General features: G+C 40.8%; 1 protein-coding gene across 4 annotated transcripts in view; it reads right to left on the bottom strand.

Moving 5' to 3' along the window:
• Window positions 1–20131, bottom strand: part of ESRP2 (epithelial splicing regulatory protein 2) — a 42433-nt gene extending 22302 nt beyond the window's left edge. For 3 of the 4 annotated variants that reach the window (XR_006169256.1, XM_042821307.1, XM_042821306.1), the window contains exons 1-3: window positions 19984–20131; window positions 19598–19750; window positions 18579–18707 (exon numbers count right to left, since the gene is read on the bottom strand). Coding sequence is in view for 3 of the 4 variants with exons in the window: in XM_042821307.1 (XP_042677241.1) it covers window positions 18579–18707; window positions 19598–19732 (264 nt within the window). In the remaining variant the exon portion in view is untranslated. The remainder of the gene's footprint in view (window positions 1–18578; window positions 18708–19597; window positions 19751–19983) is intronic. The other variant, XM_042821305.1, reaches the window with a different exon arrangement.
• Between the last annotated feature and the right edge of the window lie 416 nt (window positions 20132–20547).

Here is a 20547-nt window from a genome sequence, read left to right as displayed (position 1 = left end):
GTCCACTTAGAATCATAGAACCATAGAATCACTTTTTAGGCTTGGACAGCTAGCTCGTGTTCTTCTGCCAGTCTGAGTTCAGAAACACTGTAGTGACAGCTATTGCATGTCCCCAGACAGAGAACTGGGGACAGAAGTGAGTAAGGAAAGCTACTTACATCAGCATCTTGTGCAGCTTGCCTAATTTAAAGATAATAAAGATATAATTTGAAGATGTATCTACATATCTCTGTATGTAGGTCACACTGAAAGTAATGCCTCCTATTTATTCCCATGGAAACTACAACAGATAAAAAGAGGGCAATAACAGTACTTGGTAGAGCAAACTGTCAGCTACAAAACATTGTTTATCAACATAGTCACCACCATTAGCATTCTCACCAGCAATGACCGGGAGCCTGCTTACCACACTCAAAATCCTACAGTAGCAGAGGTGACCCACTGTTACTGTCAACACTGCTGAAACATCACCCACTGCCTCCCTTTGCTCACATCCACTGTTTGGTCTCCACACATGTTCAGCAAGTATCAGTGAATGTCAGTGGGTGCCATTTATTTTCCATCTGGAGGAGGAATTCAGCAACACACCTTTGGTTTCTTCACACTTCCCATGTCAGAAACCATTCCATCAGACTGCCCCTCTGCTGCCATCTGTCGCACAGCAACACAGCGTAACAGAATATCAGTGGAAAGGTTCAAGCCAACATGATAAAATAGGAGGCATTACTGTCAGAGCAGCCCTGGTAAGTATATATATGTGATATTAAATAACTTCATTTTATATAAAAACAGAAGATAATTGAAACTTTTTAAAGGGTGAAATATCTCCTCTAATCCTTTCCAAAGCAATTCTTTGCACACTATCAAAGCAAACAAACAAACCACAAGACATTCTTGCAGACCAGAATGCCAGTTTCCTCCTGACTGGTAGCCCAGGTTCCCACCATGAGCTGAAGGCTTGGACAACCTGAGGCTGTAAAGCAAGTCATTGTTTAGGAATGATTTAAAGTCAGAAAACTGAGCTCCAAGAGTGCTCTAAATACCTCAACAGATGTGTAAACACCAGAAAAAGAAGAAAATGCCAGAGCTCAAAAAGAACCACTTCAGAAACGCTGTTATGGGGCAGCAACAAATATTCTCACTATAACAAATACAATGAGAATTGCCTTCTTACTAAATGCAACATCTTTCTCCTGTTTTAACTTCTAGGCACAGTAAAAAGCAAATATTTGTAAGAAAGGATTGGAAATGGAAGTAGGCATTAGCCTCCAGAAGATGTACAGGAGCTCTTGCCAAAGCAAAGCAGAGCCTTACTGTAGAGCAATTACAAAACACTCCTAGATCTCCAACCTTGCACCTTATGCTTCTGAAGGTGCACAGAAGGCCATATAACTCAAGTGCAATTGGAGAGCTGCTCTGATCAGAATCAAGAAGTGAAGCAGGAAATGCAGGAGTGGAAACTCCTATTTATTTGTAAAGCAAATTGCTCTCAAAAAGTCTTCAAATTAGAAAATAAAAAGGAAAAAATGTTTGGATAAGAGAGGAAGCACTTAGACCAAACAGTATTAAATACATTGGTAAAAATAAACAAATCAAGACTGTTGCACTGAAATATTAATCTTTTTTCTTTTGTGTTTCCCATACAACTGAGAAGACAGATAAAGTCTATCACACACGTTCAGGAGTTAAAGCAACTATTGCACATACATTTTAATGCAGCTTTGTAAATACAAGTTCAGTGATTACAAGCTTCAGCTGAAAGGCCACTTGAGCCTCCTTTTTCACGCTACAAATTTCAGGCAGCACCTCAGAACACAACCTGCAACGTTCGTACACCAAATACAGCAAGATAAAAACACGTTAAGACCAGTGCCAGATTTACATTACAATTTTCTCTCACACCTTCAACAACTTGTCCACAGTTCAACCATTTTGTAAACTCCACCCACATTCCCTCAACTCCACTTAGAAAAACCATCTCAGCTATTTACCTCCTGTCATCCCCCTTCGTCCTGCTCTCCACAGCGCTGCCCCACATTCAGGTTTCCCCCAAGCTCACACACCCTCTTGTCTTCCCTGTTCACCTAGTCATTTTGTAGTAACTGAGTTAAAGAGCGCTAATTATCGCTGTTTGCATCTCGCAACCAGTCCTCACTGCAGGAAGCACAGTGTACAGGCATCATCCTCCACCCCTCATGGTTCCGCCGCTCAGTTTGTGCTAGAGTTCTGATGAATCACTCTTAAATATTTAAAGGAACGTGTTCAATAATTCGATACACAGATTAAAAATCAAGCAGAGAAAAGAGAAAAAATTAAACAAGCTGTTCTATACATTTACCTCCACGAAACACAAAACATTTCTCAGGGAAAATGTGCTGAGAGGGAAGGAGGGAGTCAGAAGACTACTTTGAAAAACTGGCTAAACAGGCTTTTGGTCATGGAGCAGAGAGTACAAAGAGAGCGCAGAGACATGTTTTGCCAGCAGCAAAGCTGGATGAAAGCCAGCACAAGCTGCTGTGTTTCCACAAATGAATCCCAAGTGGCTGAAATGACACAGCCCCCTTCCTGGAGCCTTAACTGAACAAAGCTGTAGATCTTAGAGAAACACGAAGATTCCTCAGAGCTCTTTCAGTAGTTACAGTGCACTAAAATAAACCTCTGGCTATTTGGATATTCCCATTTCCCTAACTAAAAATAGCTCCCATCCTTGAGAAAGGCCACTGCATCTGAGCTGTGTCTGTGGCTGGGATGGTAATGAAACAGACGTAATTCAGTTGCAGAAGCCATCCATCTGACAAGCGAACTGTATCTGAACTACAGACCTGCAAGCCTCACCTCTGTGCCAGACAAGTTCATGGAACAAATCCTGCTGGACACTATGGCAGAGGGTAGACAGGGAGGTGATACGTGATAACCAGCTTCACCAAGAAATATTCACCAGCTTGGCTTCACCAAGGACAGGTCCTGCCTGACCAACAAAACTGTTTTTTAGGATGGTTTAACCGTAACAGGACAATGGAAGAGCCACTGATGACATCTACCTGGACTTCAGTAAGGCCTTTGACACAGTTGTCCATAATATGCTTCTCTCCAAATTGAGAATATAAGAATTTGATGGGTAGACTGTTCAACAGATGAGGAACTGGTTGCAGGGTCATACCCAGAGACTGGTGGTCAACTGCACAATGTCCAGATGGAGACTGGTGACAAGTGGCATCCCTCAGGGGTCAGTAGTGGGATCTGTGCTCTTTAACATCTTCACCAATGACATCAACAGTGGGATTGAGTGCACCCTCAGCAGTTTGCAGATGACACCAAGCTGTGTGATGCAGTCAACACACCCAAAGACAGACCTAGACAGGCTGGAACAATGGGCCCAGATAAACTTCACGAGGCTCAACAAATCCAAGTGCAGCAGCTTGCATCTGGGTCACAATAAACTCCACTATCAGTACAGGCTAGTGATGCAAGGATGGAGCACAACCCTGTCAAGAAGGACCTGAAGAGCACTGGTGGATGGCAAGCTGGACATGATCCAGCAATGTGCCCTCACAGCCCAGAAAGCCAACTGTATCCTGAGCTGCAACAAAAGGAGTATGGTCATCAGGCCAAGGGAGGTGATCCTGACCCTCTACTCTGCACTGGTGAGGCCTCACTTGGAGCACTGCATCCAGATGTGGAGTCCACAGCACAGGAGAGATGTGGACCTGTTAAAGTGCATCCACAGTAGAGCCACAAAAACGATCCAAGGAATGGAACATCTTCCCTACGAGGACAAGCTGAGAGAGCTGAGGCTGTTCAGCCAGGAGAAGAGAAGGCTCTGGGGAGGTCTGACAGCAGCCTTTCAACATCTAAAGCAGGGCTGTGAGAAAGAAAGAGACAGACTCCTTAGCAGGGCCTGTTTTGATAGGACAAGGGAAAATGGTTTCAAACTGAAGGAGGGGTGCTTGACACTGGATAAAGTTTTTTTTTTTGTTTGTTTGTTTTTGTTTTTGTTTTCTGGGTTTTTTTGTTTTGTTTTTTTACAATAAGGGTGGTGAGTCACTGGAAAAGGTTTGCTCAAGAAGATCATGGCTGTCCTGTCCTTGGAGACATTCAAGGTCAGGCTGGACCAGGCTCTGAGCACTCAATTGAGCTTCAGACATTCCTGTTCATTGCAAGGGAGTTGGTCTAAATGATCTGCAGGATCCCTTCCAACATAAATAATTCTGTGATTCTAAATCTAAAACCAAGATAATCTGCAGAGATTCTCTCTTCCATTCACCTCTGAAAATTAACAAACTTTTGGCTGCTTCTTTCTCATCAGGTTTGTTCCTTCTTCAAACCTGGACCATTTCTGTTTATAGCACTATCTGCTTCACTCTGTTAGCCCTACTGACCCAATGCATCTAATGAAACCAGGTTAAACACAAAACTGTTCACAAAGCCAAAGAATTAAAGGCATCTTTGGAACTTAACTCTGGACAAAATCAGCTCCCAGAAAGAAGCCCAGCTTACATCCCACACTAAAGCTAGACATGTATCCATATCCCCACGTAGAAAGATGGTACTGGAAGATTTATCAATGTTCTCTGCACAATTGGATGGTCCTCACCGTGGAAGAGCATCATTTCATATCAGTGAAATTAAAAGAATGCTGCTAAATTACCTAGAGATTAAAATTTGGTGCTAATACATGTGGATAAATAATCAATTTTCTGCCACATTATCTTATTTAAAAGTGCTCATTTTTGACTTCTATGGCATCTTTAGACTGCAGGAAGTCAAGTCACACCTGGTCCAGCCAAAAATTAAGACCGCAAACCCAACAGATGATACCTGATTTAATATGAAGCCCATCAAAAAAAAAAACTAAACAGCCTCCATGTTCTAGAGTCCTTTGCAAAAGAGGTGTGGAGTCCCATTTTTATACACATACACAAATACACACACATTAGTGTTTGCCTCTTCCACAAAAAGAAGATTCTAACTGTTGCTTTGACAGAGAATATGCTTAATTAAAAAAAATAAACAACAACCTTATGCAGGAGTGACATCTTTTGGTCACAATTAAAAGGAACACTTTCATGAATAACTCAGAAAAAAAAAAAAAAAAGTTATTTTAGCTCACCTAGAATCCTATATTCCATTATACTCCCTTGAACTTAAATTACTCATACACAGCTGTCCACGACAAACAGCAAAGATACACTCCACAGAACTTTATAATGTGCTGTTTGAGATTAAAAGTTTTATCTGAGTCATAGGAGTCGAGCTGCTTACATCCCCTTTGCTAAAACCTGTAAAATTAGATGTGCCTTCCCTATCTCTTAAGGCCCCCATTATTTCTAAAATAGAATAAGTTCTGTCTCTAATAAGCATGCATCTCTATGCAAAACAGGAACTTAACATCTACTTCAGGTCTCTTTTGCAAACACCTTCTTTAATCTATGTAAAAGATCTCCTCCATCAACAAGTTGCTAGAATGAAGAGTGGGACAGCATAGGCTCCATTACAGGCATGTGGCTCCTACATACAGATGTCTATGTAAGGATCTTCTTTGTACAGAGTTATGCATACGGACAAGTTAAACTAGGAAATCTTATCAGATCAGTTGAGCATCTGTGTTTGCATGTCTAATAACTCAGGCTTTCTAAATTCATGAAATTGAGGTTTCTAAATTTCACATCATTATTTCTCAAAGCTTTGCTTTGGATGCTGAAAATTATCACATTTTCATTACATTTTACTAGCATTATGAATTTTGAGAACTACGGTTTATTGGACAGGTTGACAAAAGAAATTTATCTACCTCAGCGTACCACTGACACTAAGATCTATTCAGATTTGCACATATAACAGTTTTATGTTACAGAAACAACTTAAATAGCAACTATAAAGTGCTTTTTTCCTTCAACCCATAAACATCAGAGTCCATTTTCATGCAAACTCCCCCACTTTGACACATGTCCTTGGTCAATTGAAAAAGACACTAAACTTTCCTCCTAATTATAGCTCTCCTAGCAATGAGACCACACATTAGTTCACTGCAAAGTGCAGCCTAAATGTGCATCTCATATGCCTCAACTAAAGCCAGACTACTTGTCACCATATATGATATTCAGACTTGTGTTTAGAAAAAAAAAAAAATAGAAAATAACCATTACTTATTACACATTACTGTAAGTCACAACATCAGAGCTTTAAGCTGTCTTTTAGGCCTTGGTGTGAGTTATTCTTTGCTTGTAGCACACGTCACAAAACAATGATGTCTTCTTCCTGCTAAGAGAAGCATCAAACACAAATGAAAAAACGAAACACAGGCAAAGATATTGCAGGCCTTGGAGACTGATTTCACAGAGTGCCCTCTACAATTTATCACCAGAGAACAGCCTCAACCAAGCATATTCTTGCAGGTGCAGTTCCTGGAATGAGATTTCCATTGTCTGCCCTGTGAATTTGCAATCTCCCCATCCTTGGAGATACACAAGACTCAACTGCACACAGTGCTGGGCAGCCTGTTCTAGCTGCCCCTGCTTTAAGGGGTTGACCTAGAAACACAAGTCTGCTCCAACCTCAGCTATTCTATGACTCTGGTCTCTTAGGGCTCTTCGTTTTGTCTACTCTGCAGCTCAACAAGACTGTTACAGTGTCACCTTAGCTCATATGTGGAGTTTGTGTGTCTTGAGAGAAAGGGTGAGATGCAGCAGAGTTTGATAAAATAACTCTTCTGCTACCAAACATAAGCAAGATTGGAGCACTGCTGGAAAAAAAAAAAAAAAAAAAAAAAAGAAAACCACCCAGGGAAGTCTCCCTTAAGAATTAAAGGCTTTAACAGCATGAGAAATCTCACGAGTAACAGCTCATCCGTGTGGTATACAAAGCTTGAACATACACACTATATCCATGTGTGATATGATGGCTTTGGAATATGCTCTCACCTGGACTTTGTGCCTTAGACTCAACACCCACAAGGGTTTCACATTTATTTACAATACTCTCCACTGGCAGTTTTCTACTCCTTCACTCTTCAAACCTTGTTGATAATGTCAGCTTTATCCATGCAATGGTGGAATTTAAAGCATGCCAATACTACTGGAAAGTGTGCAGACTGCATTTCAGCAGTATTTACAAGTATGATAACCCTTTATTGTGCTAGGTAACTTTTTAAACAGCAAACCCTATAGTAAGCCATTGCCTTTGTTCATCTGTTAACTGCTATTCCACATGGCTGATAATGGATGCATGGTGACCTTGTACTGAAACTGCTGTATGGAGAAAAAGCAACACTTAAGCCAACAAGCTGCAGCTGATTACCCCCACCCCTTGTTACATAGAAGTTACTACATTTAGATACCATTTAAGTGTGAAAAAAGAATTGCCTCTGGGCTTCATTTCTCTGTGGAGAAAACTTGAAGATGACACAAGCAGCCCAGGTCCACTCACGAGAAATACTAGAAAACAATACTGCCAGTTTGATTTTACTCTCTTCAACACCAATGCCTGAGATTACTGAGCAACTGAAAACTAGCCTGGACAAAGGTGTGGCTTTCATTTCTAGCATGCCACAGATGGTACAACAGTGCTCAGCATGGTCACCTATAGCATGAAGGTACTGAAATGGTACGAAATAACTGAGTAATCAATCACAATGGCCACCATAGGCATACCTGAGATGTTATACCACTGTTGATCCATGTATTACCCTCAGCCAGCACAGTTTCCGTCCAGCTTTGGAATTCCAAAGTGTAAGAACAGGTTTGCCTACCTCAGCCTCAAGGAGCTGCAGGAAATGGCACCCAGCATGCAAGCACTGTAAGCTGGCTTCCACTCAAGTCTTCTCTGCAACCTCTTTTTACCTACTAACCTTGTCATTTTGTATTCTTACCTGAACAGAGTTTCAACAACAGCAAAGCAGGCACCACACGTCCTGCTGCTTCTGATGCTTTTGCAACACAGTTTCATCTACACTTAGCATCTGTATAGACACAAACCCTTCTTGTTTCCTTTCTCATCTTCACACTTCTCCATACATGGCACAAACTTCTACCAAAAAAGATAGTGCGATTAAAGCCTCAATCAACATCTGCCTGGAGTTCTGCCATAAATTCCAAACACAGTAAGCCTTCAAAACAACATGCAGCTAATAAATAAATACAGGATAACTATTTTTAAAGCTATCTGAAGATATCCATTTTCATCCTTGGTTGCTGGGAATTTGAAATTTCAATAAATAATACTACTTTGTCCTCATTACAACTCTATGGTGACCAGTGTGACGGCAAAGTCAGGGAGCTGCATAGCCACATACACCTCTTAGGGAAAAAATTCCAGTTGATTACATTCTTCCATTCAACAACTTTTAAATTCACCATATTCTTTCACAGTTACACGGAGAGGGCGTACATTTAGCTTACATGAAGCTAACCTGCCGTTGCTGGTTCAGTAACCAGTATAATATAAATACAGAAACAAAGCAATGGTTGTCATGGATTGTCTGTCCCAGGGACAGCTTGTACAGCATCAAAAATATTGCTGTGACTCAGCATCATCAGAAACTTTACACTTTCGAAACAGTTTATACCTTATTTATTTCCTTGCCTCATTTTAACTGGACCTGGGCCTTTGTGTCACAAAGTAAACAAAACTACCTAAAAGTTTAGTTTTTCCTAGGAAAGAATGCCTTCTGCCAAGACAAAGACCTGTCCAACCCACATCACTTGAGGATTTTATGACCATATTTGATTAATTATTTCTCAGATAGAAGTTTGCAGCCCTAGCTTGTTTGTATGCTTTCCAGCTACGGTATCTATAGCATCTAATTCGGGTAATGCATTACGCATAAAAGAGGAGAGCGTGGTTCAGACCACCTAAATGTCACAGCAATCAGGTCACAGCTTTTATCTTCAAAAGCACGGTCTGTTTTAATAAGAGAGTGCTGAAATGTGCACAGGACCAGAGGTTAGTCTTGTGTGAGACAAAAGAAGCCCAGTCCAGCAGCATAAGAACTGCAGTTTCTGGACTTACTTCACAAGTGTATTATGTGTCAGGGAACCAACCAATAAGAAACACTTGCAGAGAAAAAGCAGGTTGTTTTTCTGTTTAAATTAACCCCTATGGAAGAGGCCACCAGAAAGCAATAATAAACAAAATGCAGAAAAATTACAAACCTTGCAGATCACCTTAGCATGTGTTTGTGTGGGTGATTCACAAGTCTGTCATTATACAAAAGATAAGATTCAGGAAACCTGAAATATTTGCAACAACAACAAAAACAATAATAATCCATATTCTGTCAACCTTTTACCTATATTTCAAGCAGGATTACAACAGTGTAGTGCCTCACACACCACATAGGCTGCTGGCTGTCAGTTCAGCTCACAGAACAACTCACCACAGCCTGAAAGAAAATGCTGAACACACCTCCTGAACTCTAAGTTTCAACATGGTACTATTAGCATTTCCTATTTTTTTTTAAATTTAAGCACAAGCTCTCTCTCACAGTATTCTATATGACCCCCCACTCTCTCTTACCTCTGTTTCAAGGACAAATTTCAATAGCAATGTGATCTTTAGCACTGGCTCTATTGACTGTAATGCATGGTACTGCTCTATTTACTCAACTACCTCACTGTTTGTAGTGCAAGCTTAACCAGTTGTAGAACAGCCAATGCCTTTAACATTAAATGTTTTTTTCTGTTATTCTTCCCTTTTCTTTTTATAAGTTCTTTTTGCAGTAATGACCAAGGAAAGAAGAGGAAGTATAAAAAGAAGACGTATATATCATCCACAATTCTCTTTTCTTCTAGATTCTTTCATACTTCTGCCTCAACTTTAACCTGTACAGTAAGAATACAATACACTTTGACTGTCCTGAATAACAGACTTGAGATCCATTAAGTATTTTTGCTTATAAAAGAATCCAAGTAATCCTTGCACAAACTTACAAACATGAGCAAAAAAGGTAAAACTTCCACGAAACTGCTTCAAGTTTTCCCTTTCTTGTTCAACATGCCATTATGAAAGCAAAAACGAGAAGCAGACCTCTAAGCCAGCTAGCCTTTAGCCTCTGAAATGTTGAAGTCACAGACTGAAGCAACAAGGCCACGCATCAAATATTAAGTTTGATAAAAGGACAAGTGAAAATAAGCAAAATAATTACCTCTGAGATTTGAGCAGTCCACTTACATTGGGCTTTCCAAGGGATTCAAACCTACCCAATGCAGAACAAGAACATGAATGGTAGCGTTATTTAAATGCTGTTTAATCTCAGAGAACTGCATTCTCTTTCCCAGGTAGCTTTTTGCTTATGGAACTCTGTGACCGAGCAGACTCGATGGGAATTGTACAGAATACAAAGCAAACCACACAGCTCCTTGTGATCAGTAATTTCTATCCGAGGTGTGAGTGTAGCAGTGGGAGATGATTCATATTCTCTTGTATTTCTTTATGTATATCACAATTGCAGCAGCTTTCTTCTTCTGCCTTAGATATTTACCTGATGTCCTTCAACAATCTTCACAATAAGCAGAAGTTCATCGTGTAACGATTTGTGATACAAGGAGTAACAGTCCTGAAATTAAGTTTCCTTCCAATATTTTAGCACTAACAATATCCCCTTCTGAGTACATTTTGCCCCTCTCTTGTATGGCACAGTAGCCATGGGAAAGAAAAACTCAAGAGTTTTCAAACAGAAGTGATGGCTTTTTGTTCTTTTCACAAGCTACAAATGCTCACAAACAGTGAGCACATTAAAGTTTCAATTCCCAATAATTTCCTTGTAATATTTACCTTACATACCACAGAGTTCACAGCATGTGGATTTAACGAGCAAGGGACAGATAAGTAAAGCAGTTGCTTATAACAAAGCAAAACAGAGGTTACCATATAGAAGTACATTGGAGTAAGTTGTGAACAGTTTAAGGAATACCAGCACATTTATCAGAGCAATGCAACAAGGTTTCCAGAGCAAATGTGGCTTCAGATCCTGTATCTACTGAGGATACATACACAAAATTGCCTTTCTAAGTATTGATATTTTCCTGGCTTGAAATGAGCATGTAGTTGGCATAAATTGATGAAAAAGAACAATATGGTATCCTTGCAGTCTTCATGAAAAGCAGCAACTGTTACGAAAAAATATATTTCTAGATCAGTAGAGGGAATAAGAGTTACAACAGGGAAGAAAAAAAGACCATTTGCCAAGATCTATATGAGGACAACACCAAATCACTAAACTTGCAAAGAATTTTAAAAGCAGCAAAGTAAGTTAGTTGAGACCAATGCAATTAACACATCCATAGGTTTTCAATTCATTGTTCCTATTTTTTTTGCTAAAGATTTCTAACACAAGATTTGTCTAAGACAAATCTTTCATTATTCTACTGAATTTCAAATACATATAGAAGTCCTACTTCTGGGGAATAAAATTACATGGCATCAGCTTTTTCCTCTCTCACTTGAGGATACCAAAATGGCCCTAGATTAAAACTTGCTTGCTACAGTAAGCATTTCACCACGCAGTTTCACATAACATGCCAGACACAGAGATCCACAGCCACTGAGATTCTATGATGCTTTGTTAATAACCTTAAATTATTTGATATTCCATTTTCCTAATTACAATCCTGTCAGTTGTAACTATTCCACTTGTACGCAGTACTTCCATATTAGCCTGCTGGTTTTAGCCTTCTGGCTTCACCAGAAAGACTGCCAAACAGATAGAGGAACAGAGAGAGGAGTCACTCACGTTCATAAGCTTTAGATGGCAACAATTTGCTAAGGAGAGGCCACAGATACAAGTGAGAGAAAAGACAGTGTTTCTATTTATGTTTCTAACTGAAAGACACAGAAGCTCTAATTTTAACCACAAGAAGCATAAAACAATAACGAGCTGACACTATGTAAATAGCTACTCCTGAACAAATCAAATCACAATCAGCATTTTTATGGCACTGGCCACAACTCTGCTCTGCTGACAACATCAACTCCTGTCAGCATCTGTAACTGTGTCACTCTTAAACCTAAACATTCAGCAGGGAAGTGCTGCTAACACTCTGACAGAAGTGTTGCTCTCATTTGGAAGCATGCAGCCACACAAGATCTGCTGCATATTAACCTGAAGGTGCTTTTGTTTTCTGTGCAAACCAACACACTGATGCAAGAACAGCACAGCCCTCCCACAAGCTGTGACAAGGGCCAGATTAAGTGCCAGTGCAGGTTTGCAGACATTAGAGTATCCACAGAGAATTTTCTCAACTGCTTCCATGTTAACGTGTAAGGACTGGTAGAAGCACTGCATGTCTTTATTATTAAAATAGTGGAATCCAAGTCCTTTATTCTTCTTCTATTATCCTTCTGACAATTTTGAAAGCCCTGAAAATAGTTCATTAACACATTTCCAAGGACTTTTTCAGTAACTACTTATGGCAAGTAATAAAACAAAGTTCAAGAATTTTGAGGATCACATATTCACCACCAGCAATGCTTTCATTAACAAGCTTCCACCCTGCACTTTACCATCTTCCAGAGGCTTTTTAAAAGTTGTAAATACAATTTCAAGAGAAGTCCCAGTATTTGGTGTAACACAGCAGTGAGGACACTGCAAACTGCTAGGGATACAGCTCTAAACATTGAACAAAATCAGGCACTTCAAGCCACTCTGAGCAGCCTTTCTCCACACCTGTAATTGTAGTGTTTATTTTCTATATATTCTCATCCATCTCATCCCAGTGAGAGAATTAACATTAATGCTTATCTTCATTGGAACAAGCAGCAGCATCCACTGCCACAAGCAGCCTGCTCAGGTCAAATCATTCACCCCTAATGAATACTGCCATCTCCCTTCATTTTAAGAGAAGGAAGAAGATAGCCCGTCTCACTGGGAATACCACATTTTTACGCTTTCAGAGAAACTAATACACAGCTTTAGACAAATTTCTTTATTTAATCCTCTGGTCATTCTAAAGTTAAATGCACCTAAACAAAGCTAGGTTTAAATACTCTAGGAATTCAGATAAAAGTTACAGCCTTTAGCTGGCTTTTTTCCATGAAAGCTAGCAGAGCACAAATGCTGTTAACAACAAATGCACCCACATTATGCATATTTATGCATACATTATAGATATAAAACACAGAGATTGTTTCTTCTATTAACTCTCAACTGTTCAAGAGAGCAGATTTCAGTGCTTTAATGATAACTCAGGGGGAGTTGAGTAGCACAGAGAATTTGTAGTAGTAAAAAAATCTTTTACCTAGCCCACTACAGAGTTAACAGAATCACTAGAGCTCTTTCACTTGCTGTCCATTTTCATTACTAAACAGCAAAACTCCAAACTGCAGAGGCCTGAAGCTACAGGAAGCATTACCACACCCTTACTTCCCCAACATAAAGACTGAAAGTATTCCAGTATAAGGTGTCAAACCATTTAACTAATGCTCAGCTAAATTTATCAGACAGAACAGGAAGCTATTAGATGCTAACACAAATTAAGAACAACACATAAGACTGTATGTCTCAGCCATCCTCCAGGAGCAGGGCTTTGTGTCTCACCTGCTCTGACAACCTGAAGGCCACCTTCTGTCTTTCAGGGGATCCTCATCACTTCTTGTTGACACAAAACCAAGGCCACACTACAAACTGCTTGGCATCCTACCTGCCTTAAAGCATTTCTCTCATTTCACCTGCATGCTTGCCCTCACCTTGGCACTGTGGCTGTCCTCAAACTATCTACCTGCTGCACTGCTCAGAAAGATCCACTCCAGAGCTGGTATTCAACTCAGAACTGCATCCTGCTCCATTTGCAGCCCCCAAACCCTGTGAACTATCAGAATGCAGGGGAGAGACGTCCATGTGAGAACCACTAAGTGAAAGGTGCCACAAAGTTTTTGTGCAACTGCAGCTTGAGAGCATGATGTGGGGGCAGAAATACTTTAAGCTGGCATCACCATCAAACAAGCTGGATCATGAAAGAAGTCGAAGGGTGTAGTTTCATGGGATGTAAGCTTGGACAGCAAAGCAGTTTAGAAGATCCCACCCTATCTGCTCATTTCAGTGATCCTGATCATAGCACAGCTTCACAAAAAGCTTTACTGTCACAACAAAGAGGATGGCAAATTATGACACGGGAAGAAAAAGCTGGCTTCACTGCTGAAGCCAAGTCTTGTGAAACTACACCCTAAATATTTGCTGTGGAAAGAACAGCCTGCTCAGTAACACTTGCCAAAGGTTTCTCAAACACCTGCTCCAAAACTTCCAGACTCAGACCCAGCAAATACTCCAACATATAGACTCTAACAAGTGTTACATTGGGCCAATACAGTCACCAAATAATCTCACGCTGGAAGACCAGACACAGCACCAAATAAAGAAATAAAATTTAGGCTATTATCAGTTTCAATAAAATGTCTTTGAACACAGAGAAATATTTATATGCTTCTTTCTTCTTGAGTTAGCTATACTTAAGGTGGTCAAAAACAAAACAACATGAATTAACCTTCTAATCCAGGAGAACAGCTCAGCATTACCACTAACATACATATGAATCTCCTTTTTTTCGTATCCTGTATTTTTTGGGTTCATGTTTATTTTGATTGGCAGTCAGCACACATTTTCAGGCTTCCTTCTCCAGTCTGAAGCCTAAGAGGTGCGTTAAAAAAAAAAATTTTAAAAAAAATCATTTATCCAAAGTGAAAGTGTGACAGCTGGAAAGAAGGAGCCAGGAACAGTTTCTGCTAGCATTTTAAGAGGAGGCTGCAGAACAAGTTTCTCTTTAAAAAGTTGTGAGTTGTAAACCCGGTTTATCAGGTTAGAGGAATTCAGTGGTTCTTCTACCTCTTCCCCCATTTCTTTCCCAACGCTCACCTAACCAGCTTGTTTCTTGCAGAATTTCTTGATACTTCAGAAAATAAACTGCTCCTGCAACTGAGGTGAACTATCAATAAACATTCAAACAGGCTTTAGAGAACTAGTACCTTGTTATCACCTGATGAGACCTGACAGTCTCACTAGTTTTACTTTATGCACAGTTTAGCAAAGAAGGGCAAAATGAACATGTTGGTCATTCTATGTTTAAGAATCCAAACCAAATGCATCACTAACATACTGCATCCAACACAGCGTGATGAAAGATCAGCAAGAGTAGGACAGTCTTGCAGACAAATTCTTCATGCTGAAATGTCACTCCACAGGTGAAATTTGGATGCTTTCAACGGGCTCAAAGCAGACCCAGCTCTCATGAGAAACTCCCTTTTCATGTATATCGTTCAAAGTAAGAAGGTAATTACAGCTAAATACTTCAGTCAGATCTTCAAAATTGTTAGCTCTTCTGAGACTGTATCCTTTGTCAGGGTGACATGCAAATAACATCTTGCAAAAGGAAAGTAATATGTCTTAAGGCAAATCATGCTGATTCAGCCAGGTTTTCTGCATGGGAAATCCACAACACTTTCAACTTCATATTCAATCTTTAACTTAAGAATCCCCATGGCTATAATAAGAGAAGCATTTGAAGATGTTAGCCCTTTTAATGACAGAATCATGGGGATGAGAGAAAGGCAAAGTTCATTCTGGTTTTGCTCCTTTAAAGCAAGCTTCCAATCCTGTGAGGTTTCAGAGAGCAACTTGAAACCTCTTCTTCCCCTATAGTCTTTGAAACTGGGAAACCATAAAGTTACAGCAGTTATTCAGAAAACTCTAAATCACATCCTAAACAAGCCAGCGCTATGATTTAGATCTGACCCAAGTAATTTGGCAAGGAAGTCCTAGAAATGCAGGAAGCAATGTAGGACACTGCTCCCTTCAGTAAGTCCTGTAGGTAACATGTGCTAAGGGGTTTACATCACAGGTTCAAGACAGTTCCAGACATACATTGAACTTGAGATTTCCTACTTTGTTTTAAAAAAAAAAAATCCTCATTTTTTTTCTACCCAGTAGCATTCTTCACTTACAACAACACATTTCTGTCAGCAGTTATATGTTCACCATTTGTGGCTCAAAAACAGAGCCAAGTTACAACTTTCACTTTGAACTAAATACATCAAGCAGACTGCTTCCAAGGTGAAATAATAATAATAAACCCTAATATTTGTACGCTGCGAGGATTCCCTCTTCCCCAACCAAAATAGCTATCTAAACATTCATGCCAAACATGGCACATCACCTGCCAGAACATACAGGTGGATCCCATAAATGCACTAGCACGTGTGGAATCAAACATTTGTGAGCTTGGACAAAACCAATATTTAAAACCTTGCAGCAAAATGTACACAATATAAATGTTGTTTATTTAGGGGGCACTGAGATTCAGAATGTCTCTCTGTAAAGTTACACAGTAAAATATATCAGGGAAAACATCTATTCCAGGATACTGAAGTCAAATCCAAGTAATAAGTTGTGTAAGATGCAATGCTGCAGAATATGAAATACAACTGAAATGATGCAACATTTGTGGAAGTGCTTTGTTGGGGAGGACAGACATAACCACAGACTATAGGCTACTGGTAGACTCCACCATTCCTGGAAAGTGAACTGAAAATTAGCAGGTCTTCCACAGTCAGTGGAAAAACTCCAGGCCCACAGAAGTTCATCTACTGTTTATCAGTTATGACTTGCCAAATCAGAATCAAAGAGTGGTTGAGGTCGGAAGAAACCTCCGAAATGCAGACAGAAGTTACAATGGCTTTATGCTTGGAGAGTCTCACTTCCCTCTACATGCAGAGGCTGAGAACCGAAGGAAAAAGCCAGAAGCAGGCACTGAGAACGTTTATTTGTAAGGCTGAGTGTTCAAGTGAGCAATTCGCAGCTGCATCATCAGATTCTCTACCACAACCCAAGCAGGGTGTGGAAAGCTAATTTCACAGACTCTATAACATTATCTCAAATCAAGGTACAAGCTTACTTCCTTTTCCTCCTCCTTTTCAAATAATCACTTCATCTACCTGTGCTTTGGCTAATCAAAATACTTAAATGAGGATAAAAAAAAAAAATCTACATGTACCTATAAACAGCTGGAACATCCTTAAAAATACACAATGCAGTTAAATCATTTAATGGACTTAAAAAAAAATATGCAGAAAAGGATTTTCTGTTAAAAAAATACAGAATTTGACCTTTCGCTACAATTGGAGGGGAAAGGATGAAAGGAGGAACTAATTCTCCACAAACTCCCAGAGAGACAGGAAGCATGGAGGGGCAGGGACACAAGCTGAGGTGAAGGGTGTTCCAGGAGTCCCAAGACAGAACCAGCTGCATCACAACGGGTATGCCACAATTAACAACAAAATCACTAGTTGCACAGATATGTCCAACAAAAGGGATAAAATTGTTGTTTTTCAAGAGTCCCTACCACACCTACACGCAAAGGTAGTATTTCCTTTTATTTGCTAACGCAGACCCACCTACACTGCAATTTACAGCAATAAGATACAATCTCTCATAAAGTATTGAGTATAATTAAAGTGTGTCTGTTATAAAGGTAAACAGAGTGTACTAGGCTAAGCTGTTCCAGATGTCTTTAGTGCAAGATCTGGGACAAGACCAAACCTGCAGCTGTGCATTTTCTCAGGGGTTATTTTGAAGCTTAAATTTTTTTTTTTTTTTTAAAATCACCTCTCGATCTTAGAATCCAGCAAAATGTGTAACGAATGGCATTCATGGCTGATGTCAAGAAATTCTAAGACACACTGCAGTTACATATTTCTGTTTTTAAAGATACCCCTCCAGAGTGAAATGTTAGCCATTCCATATCAAAGAGGGTTAGGAGTCAGTCTGCCAAGCTATCTCTGTGTCACCAGAACTTACAGCAACACGAACCTGTTCTACTGCCTAAGCAAGTTTCTTGCTGAAACACACCTACAAGTGACTCAGACAAGGTGTGGAAAGCCAGTCTTATATGTTCCACAAAAATGCACTATTGTATTTTTCCACTCGAGCACATTTTGTATGTATAAAAGGGAAAGAAAGTAAAATTTCAGGAACTGAGTAAGTACACAGTATTCACATTAAAAGCTTTAAAGTAATTGATGGCCTCTAGAAGTGAAAGGACCATACCAAATCACATATCAGTGTGATATAAGTCAGAGTAGAATACAGAAACTGAAGAAACAATCAATCACTAATTAAGCTCATCAGGAAGACTGATATAGATAAAAAAGCTGCGTTCCACATAAGATAGTTTTTAAAGAATTCATCCAGTTTGAAGAATAACAATTGAGAGATGATTCACACTCAGCAATGAGCCCGTATATTAACATGTGCCACCTGCATTTCAAAAGTTTAAGCAGTACTGCTGTTATCATTCTACTTTAAAACAAAAAAAAAGTCTCGGGCAAGAGAAATTTGGAACACAAGTGTGCCTATCAGAATAATCAGAAGCCAGAGCTTCTGAGAATCAGCTGGCATTGAACACAACTCTTTCAGAATTCCAGGGCTCCCAATTCAACTGTTTCAGGTCTTGTTTAGGTTAGCTTTGTCACAAACACAACAACTTGCCAATGACTTCAAAGTGAAAGACAGTTGAAGTATTTCTTTTACCAAACAGTTGGGTGTCGTCCCCAGATTTCACCCTGAAGAGCCCCTTTTCCGAAGAGCAGCATCTCACCTGTTGAAGAACCCGGTCCAGAGGCTCAGCTTTGCCCAGTCCCTCTGGTGTTAAACCACTCACTTCACGACATTGGTCACTTAACTCCAAATTGTCTGCTTTCACCAGGGATTTGTGTAGCGTCCCTACCTAAAAACATTTAAGAAACAAGGGACAAAAGTGAGGAACAAACGAACGGGCTCTTGGTAACACGCTTTCAGACTGCAGAAAAAAATCAGCAAGGTGCAGTATCTCTGCCCCGGTAACGATCACAATGAGAAAAAGCATTTGTCGATTTCACAAATCGAAACCTTTCGCCTGGGTTTCTTCCCCTCCCACCCGGGAGAGCCACGCTGTCTGCTCCGGGCACCAGAGCTGGCCTTCATGGCACGCAGAGCTCATTTTAGAGGGAGTTGCTCAACGTAAGGGGAAAATCATCTAGTGTTAAGGCAGCTTCCCAGATCTCTTCACAAAATGGATCGTTTTATCAAAGCAAACGTCTTCATTTTGTCAAAGCCTTTTATCTCTAGGGATTCTTATTCGTAATAGGGTTTTTTTTTTTGTTTTTTCTTTTTTGGGGGGGGGGGGTTGGGTTGGAAACTGGAACACGTTTTCAGATTAGCATAAAAATTAAAGGAATTTAAGGTTCTCTTAAGCGTTTGCCAGACGTCGGTTAAAAAACAACAAAAGCCGCCCGCTGCAGGCCGCCCCGGGCCCGACGGTTACGCCGAGAGCCGCCGGGGCAGCGTGCGCGTCCGAGCTGCAGCCAGCTTTGTGCTGGGAGGCTGCAGACGTCCCCGAAGTGGGAACCACCGACGGATCGGCAAGGACGGGGCGGGGGGCGGCGGGAAGCGGCCTAGCTTTCCTTAAAATCGTTCTCTCTTCCCTTCAAACGGGCACAAAACCGACAAGGACGGAAGGGCTTTGTGAAGGAGTAACGCGGTGAGCGGAGGGCCGGTCTGCCCTGCCCGGGGTGCATTTGTGAAATGAACAAACGGCAGCCGCCCGCAACGCGCCCTCGCCGGGTGTCGAAGCCGTACCTTCTTGCTGGGGAGATCCACAACTTGCCACACCAAGAGAATTAGTTCCCTCTCATCCGAACCCAGTTTAGCCCCATATGCACCAGCTGTTGCCCCAAACAACACCACCAAAGAGTCACTGTGCGAAGCCGTCATGACCACAGGGGGAAACAACTACAATCAAAAGCAGAGGTCAAAAAAAGAGAAAAAAAAAAAGTAAAAGAAAGACACGCAAACGGACAAAAAAGGAACAACAAAATCCCGCAAAGGTTCACCCCCTACCTCCAAGTGATCGAAGGGGAAAGGAGAGATGAAGAGTACGGTATTAAGAGGAGAGAAAGAGCTGGTCAGAAGTCAGATCTTTGGAGAGCCAAAAAAAGGAAAACGGAGAAAACTCGCATCTCTACCTGTTCCCGGTGATCTCCTTTTCCCGGGGCCGATTGGGAGGTGAAATTAGCAAGCTGTGGGTTTCTTTCCCTCTGACATCATGGCAGAAGCCCAGCCTGAGCCTGGTTTTTTTTTTTTTTTTTTTTTTTTTTTTACCCCCCCCTTCGCCTCTCCTGAGTTACCTGCCCTCGGTGCGGCTCATGTGACTCTAGTCAATCTCCCAGAGGGACAAGGCCATTGGGTCTTTGGGAAAGGTGTAGGAGGGACAGAAGGAGAATCAACGCCTGGCTGATCTGGCCTGATTGGTTTTTGAGGGAGATCAGAGGAAAACTCCCTTCTGCGGTGCTGCCTGCAGGAAGTGTCTCTACCTGCTTTCAGTTCTGTGCGATCCTGGCGAGCCCGCCCGGGGGCTTCAATGGGGGCTGAGCGCTCCCCCCGGCCCTCTCCTCCTCCTTTTCTGATTTTCAAATCTGGAAAGTATGCACGTGTGCTTCCCAAAGCACAACGTGTTTCTTAGCTTTGAAATCCTCAAAACGAAAAATCGTCACCTGCTTCTAATTAATTGCACTTGTGGACGTTGCTGT

The sequence above is a fragment of the Centrocercus urophasianus genome, unplaced genomic scaffold (assembly GCF_019232065.1).
Source record: "Centrocercus urophasianus isolate 14NV4802_14NV808 unplaced genomic scaffold, USGS_Curo_1.0 seq_2, whole genome shotgun sequence".
Classification (NCBI taxonomy): domain Eukaryota; kingdom Metazoa; phylum Chordata; class Aves; order Galliformes; family Phasianidae; genus Centrocercus; species Centrocercus urophasianus.
The sequence above is the reverse complement of the archived record's forward strand: the minus strand, read 5'-3'. Positions and strand labels throughout refer to the sequence as shown.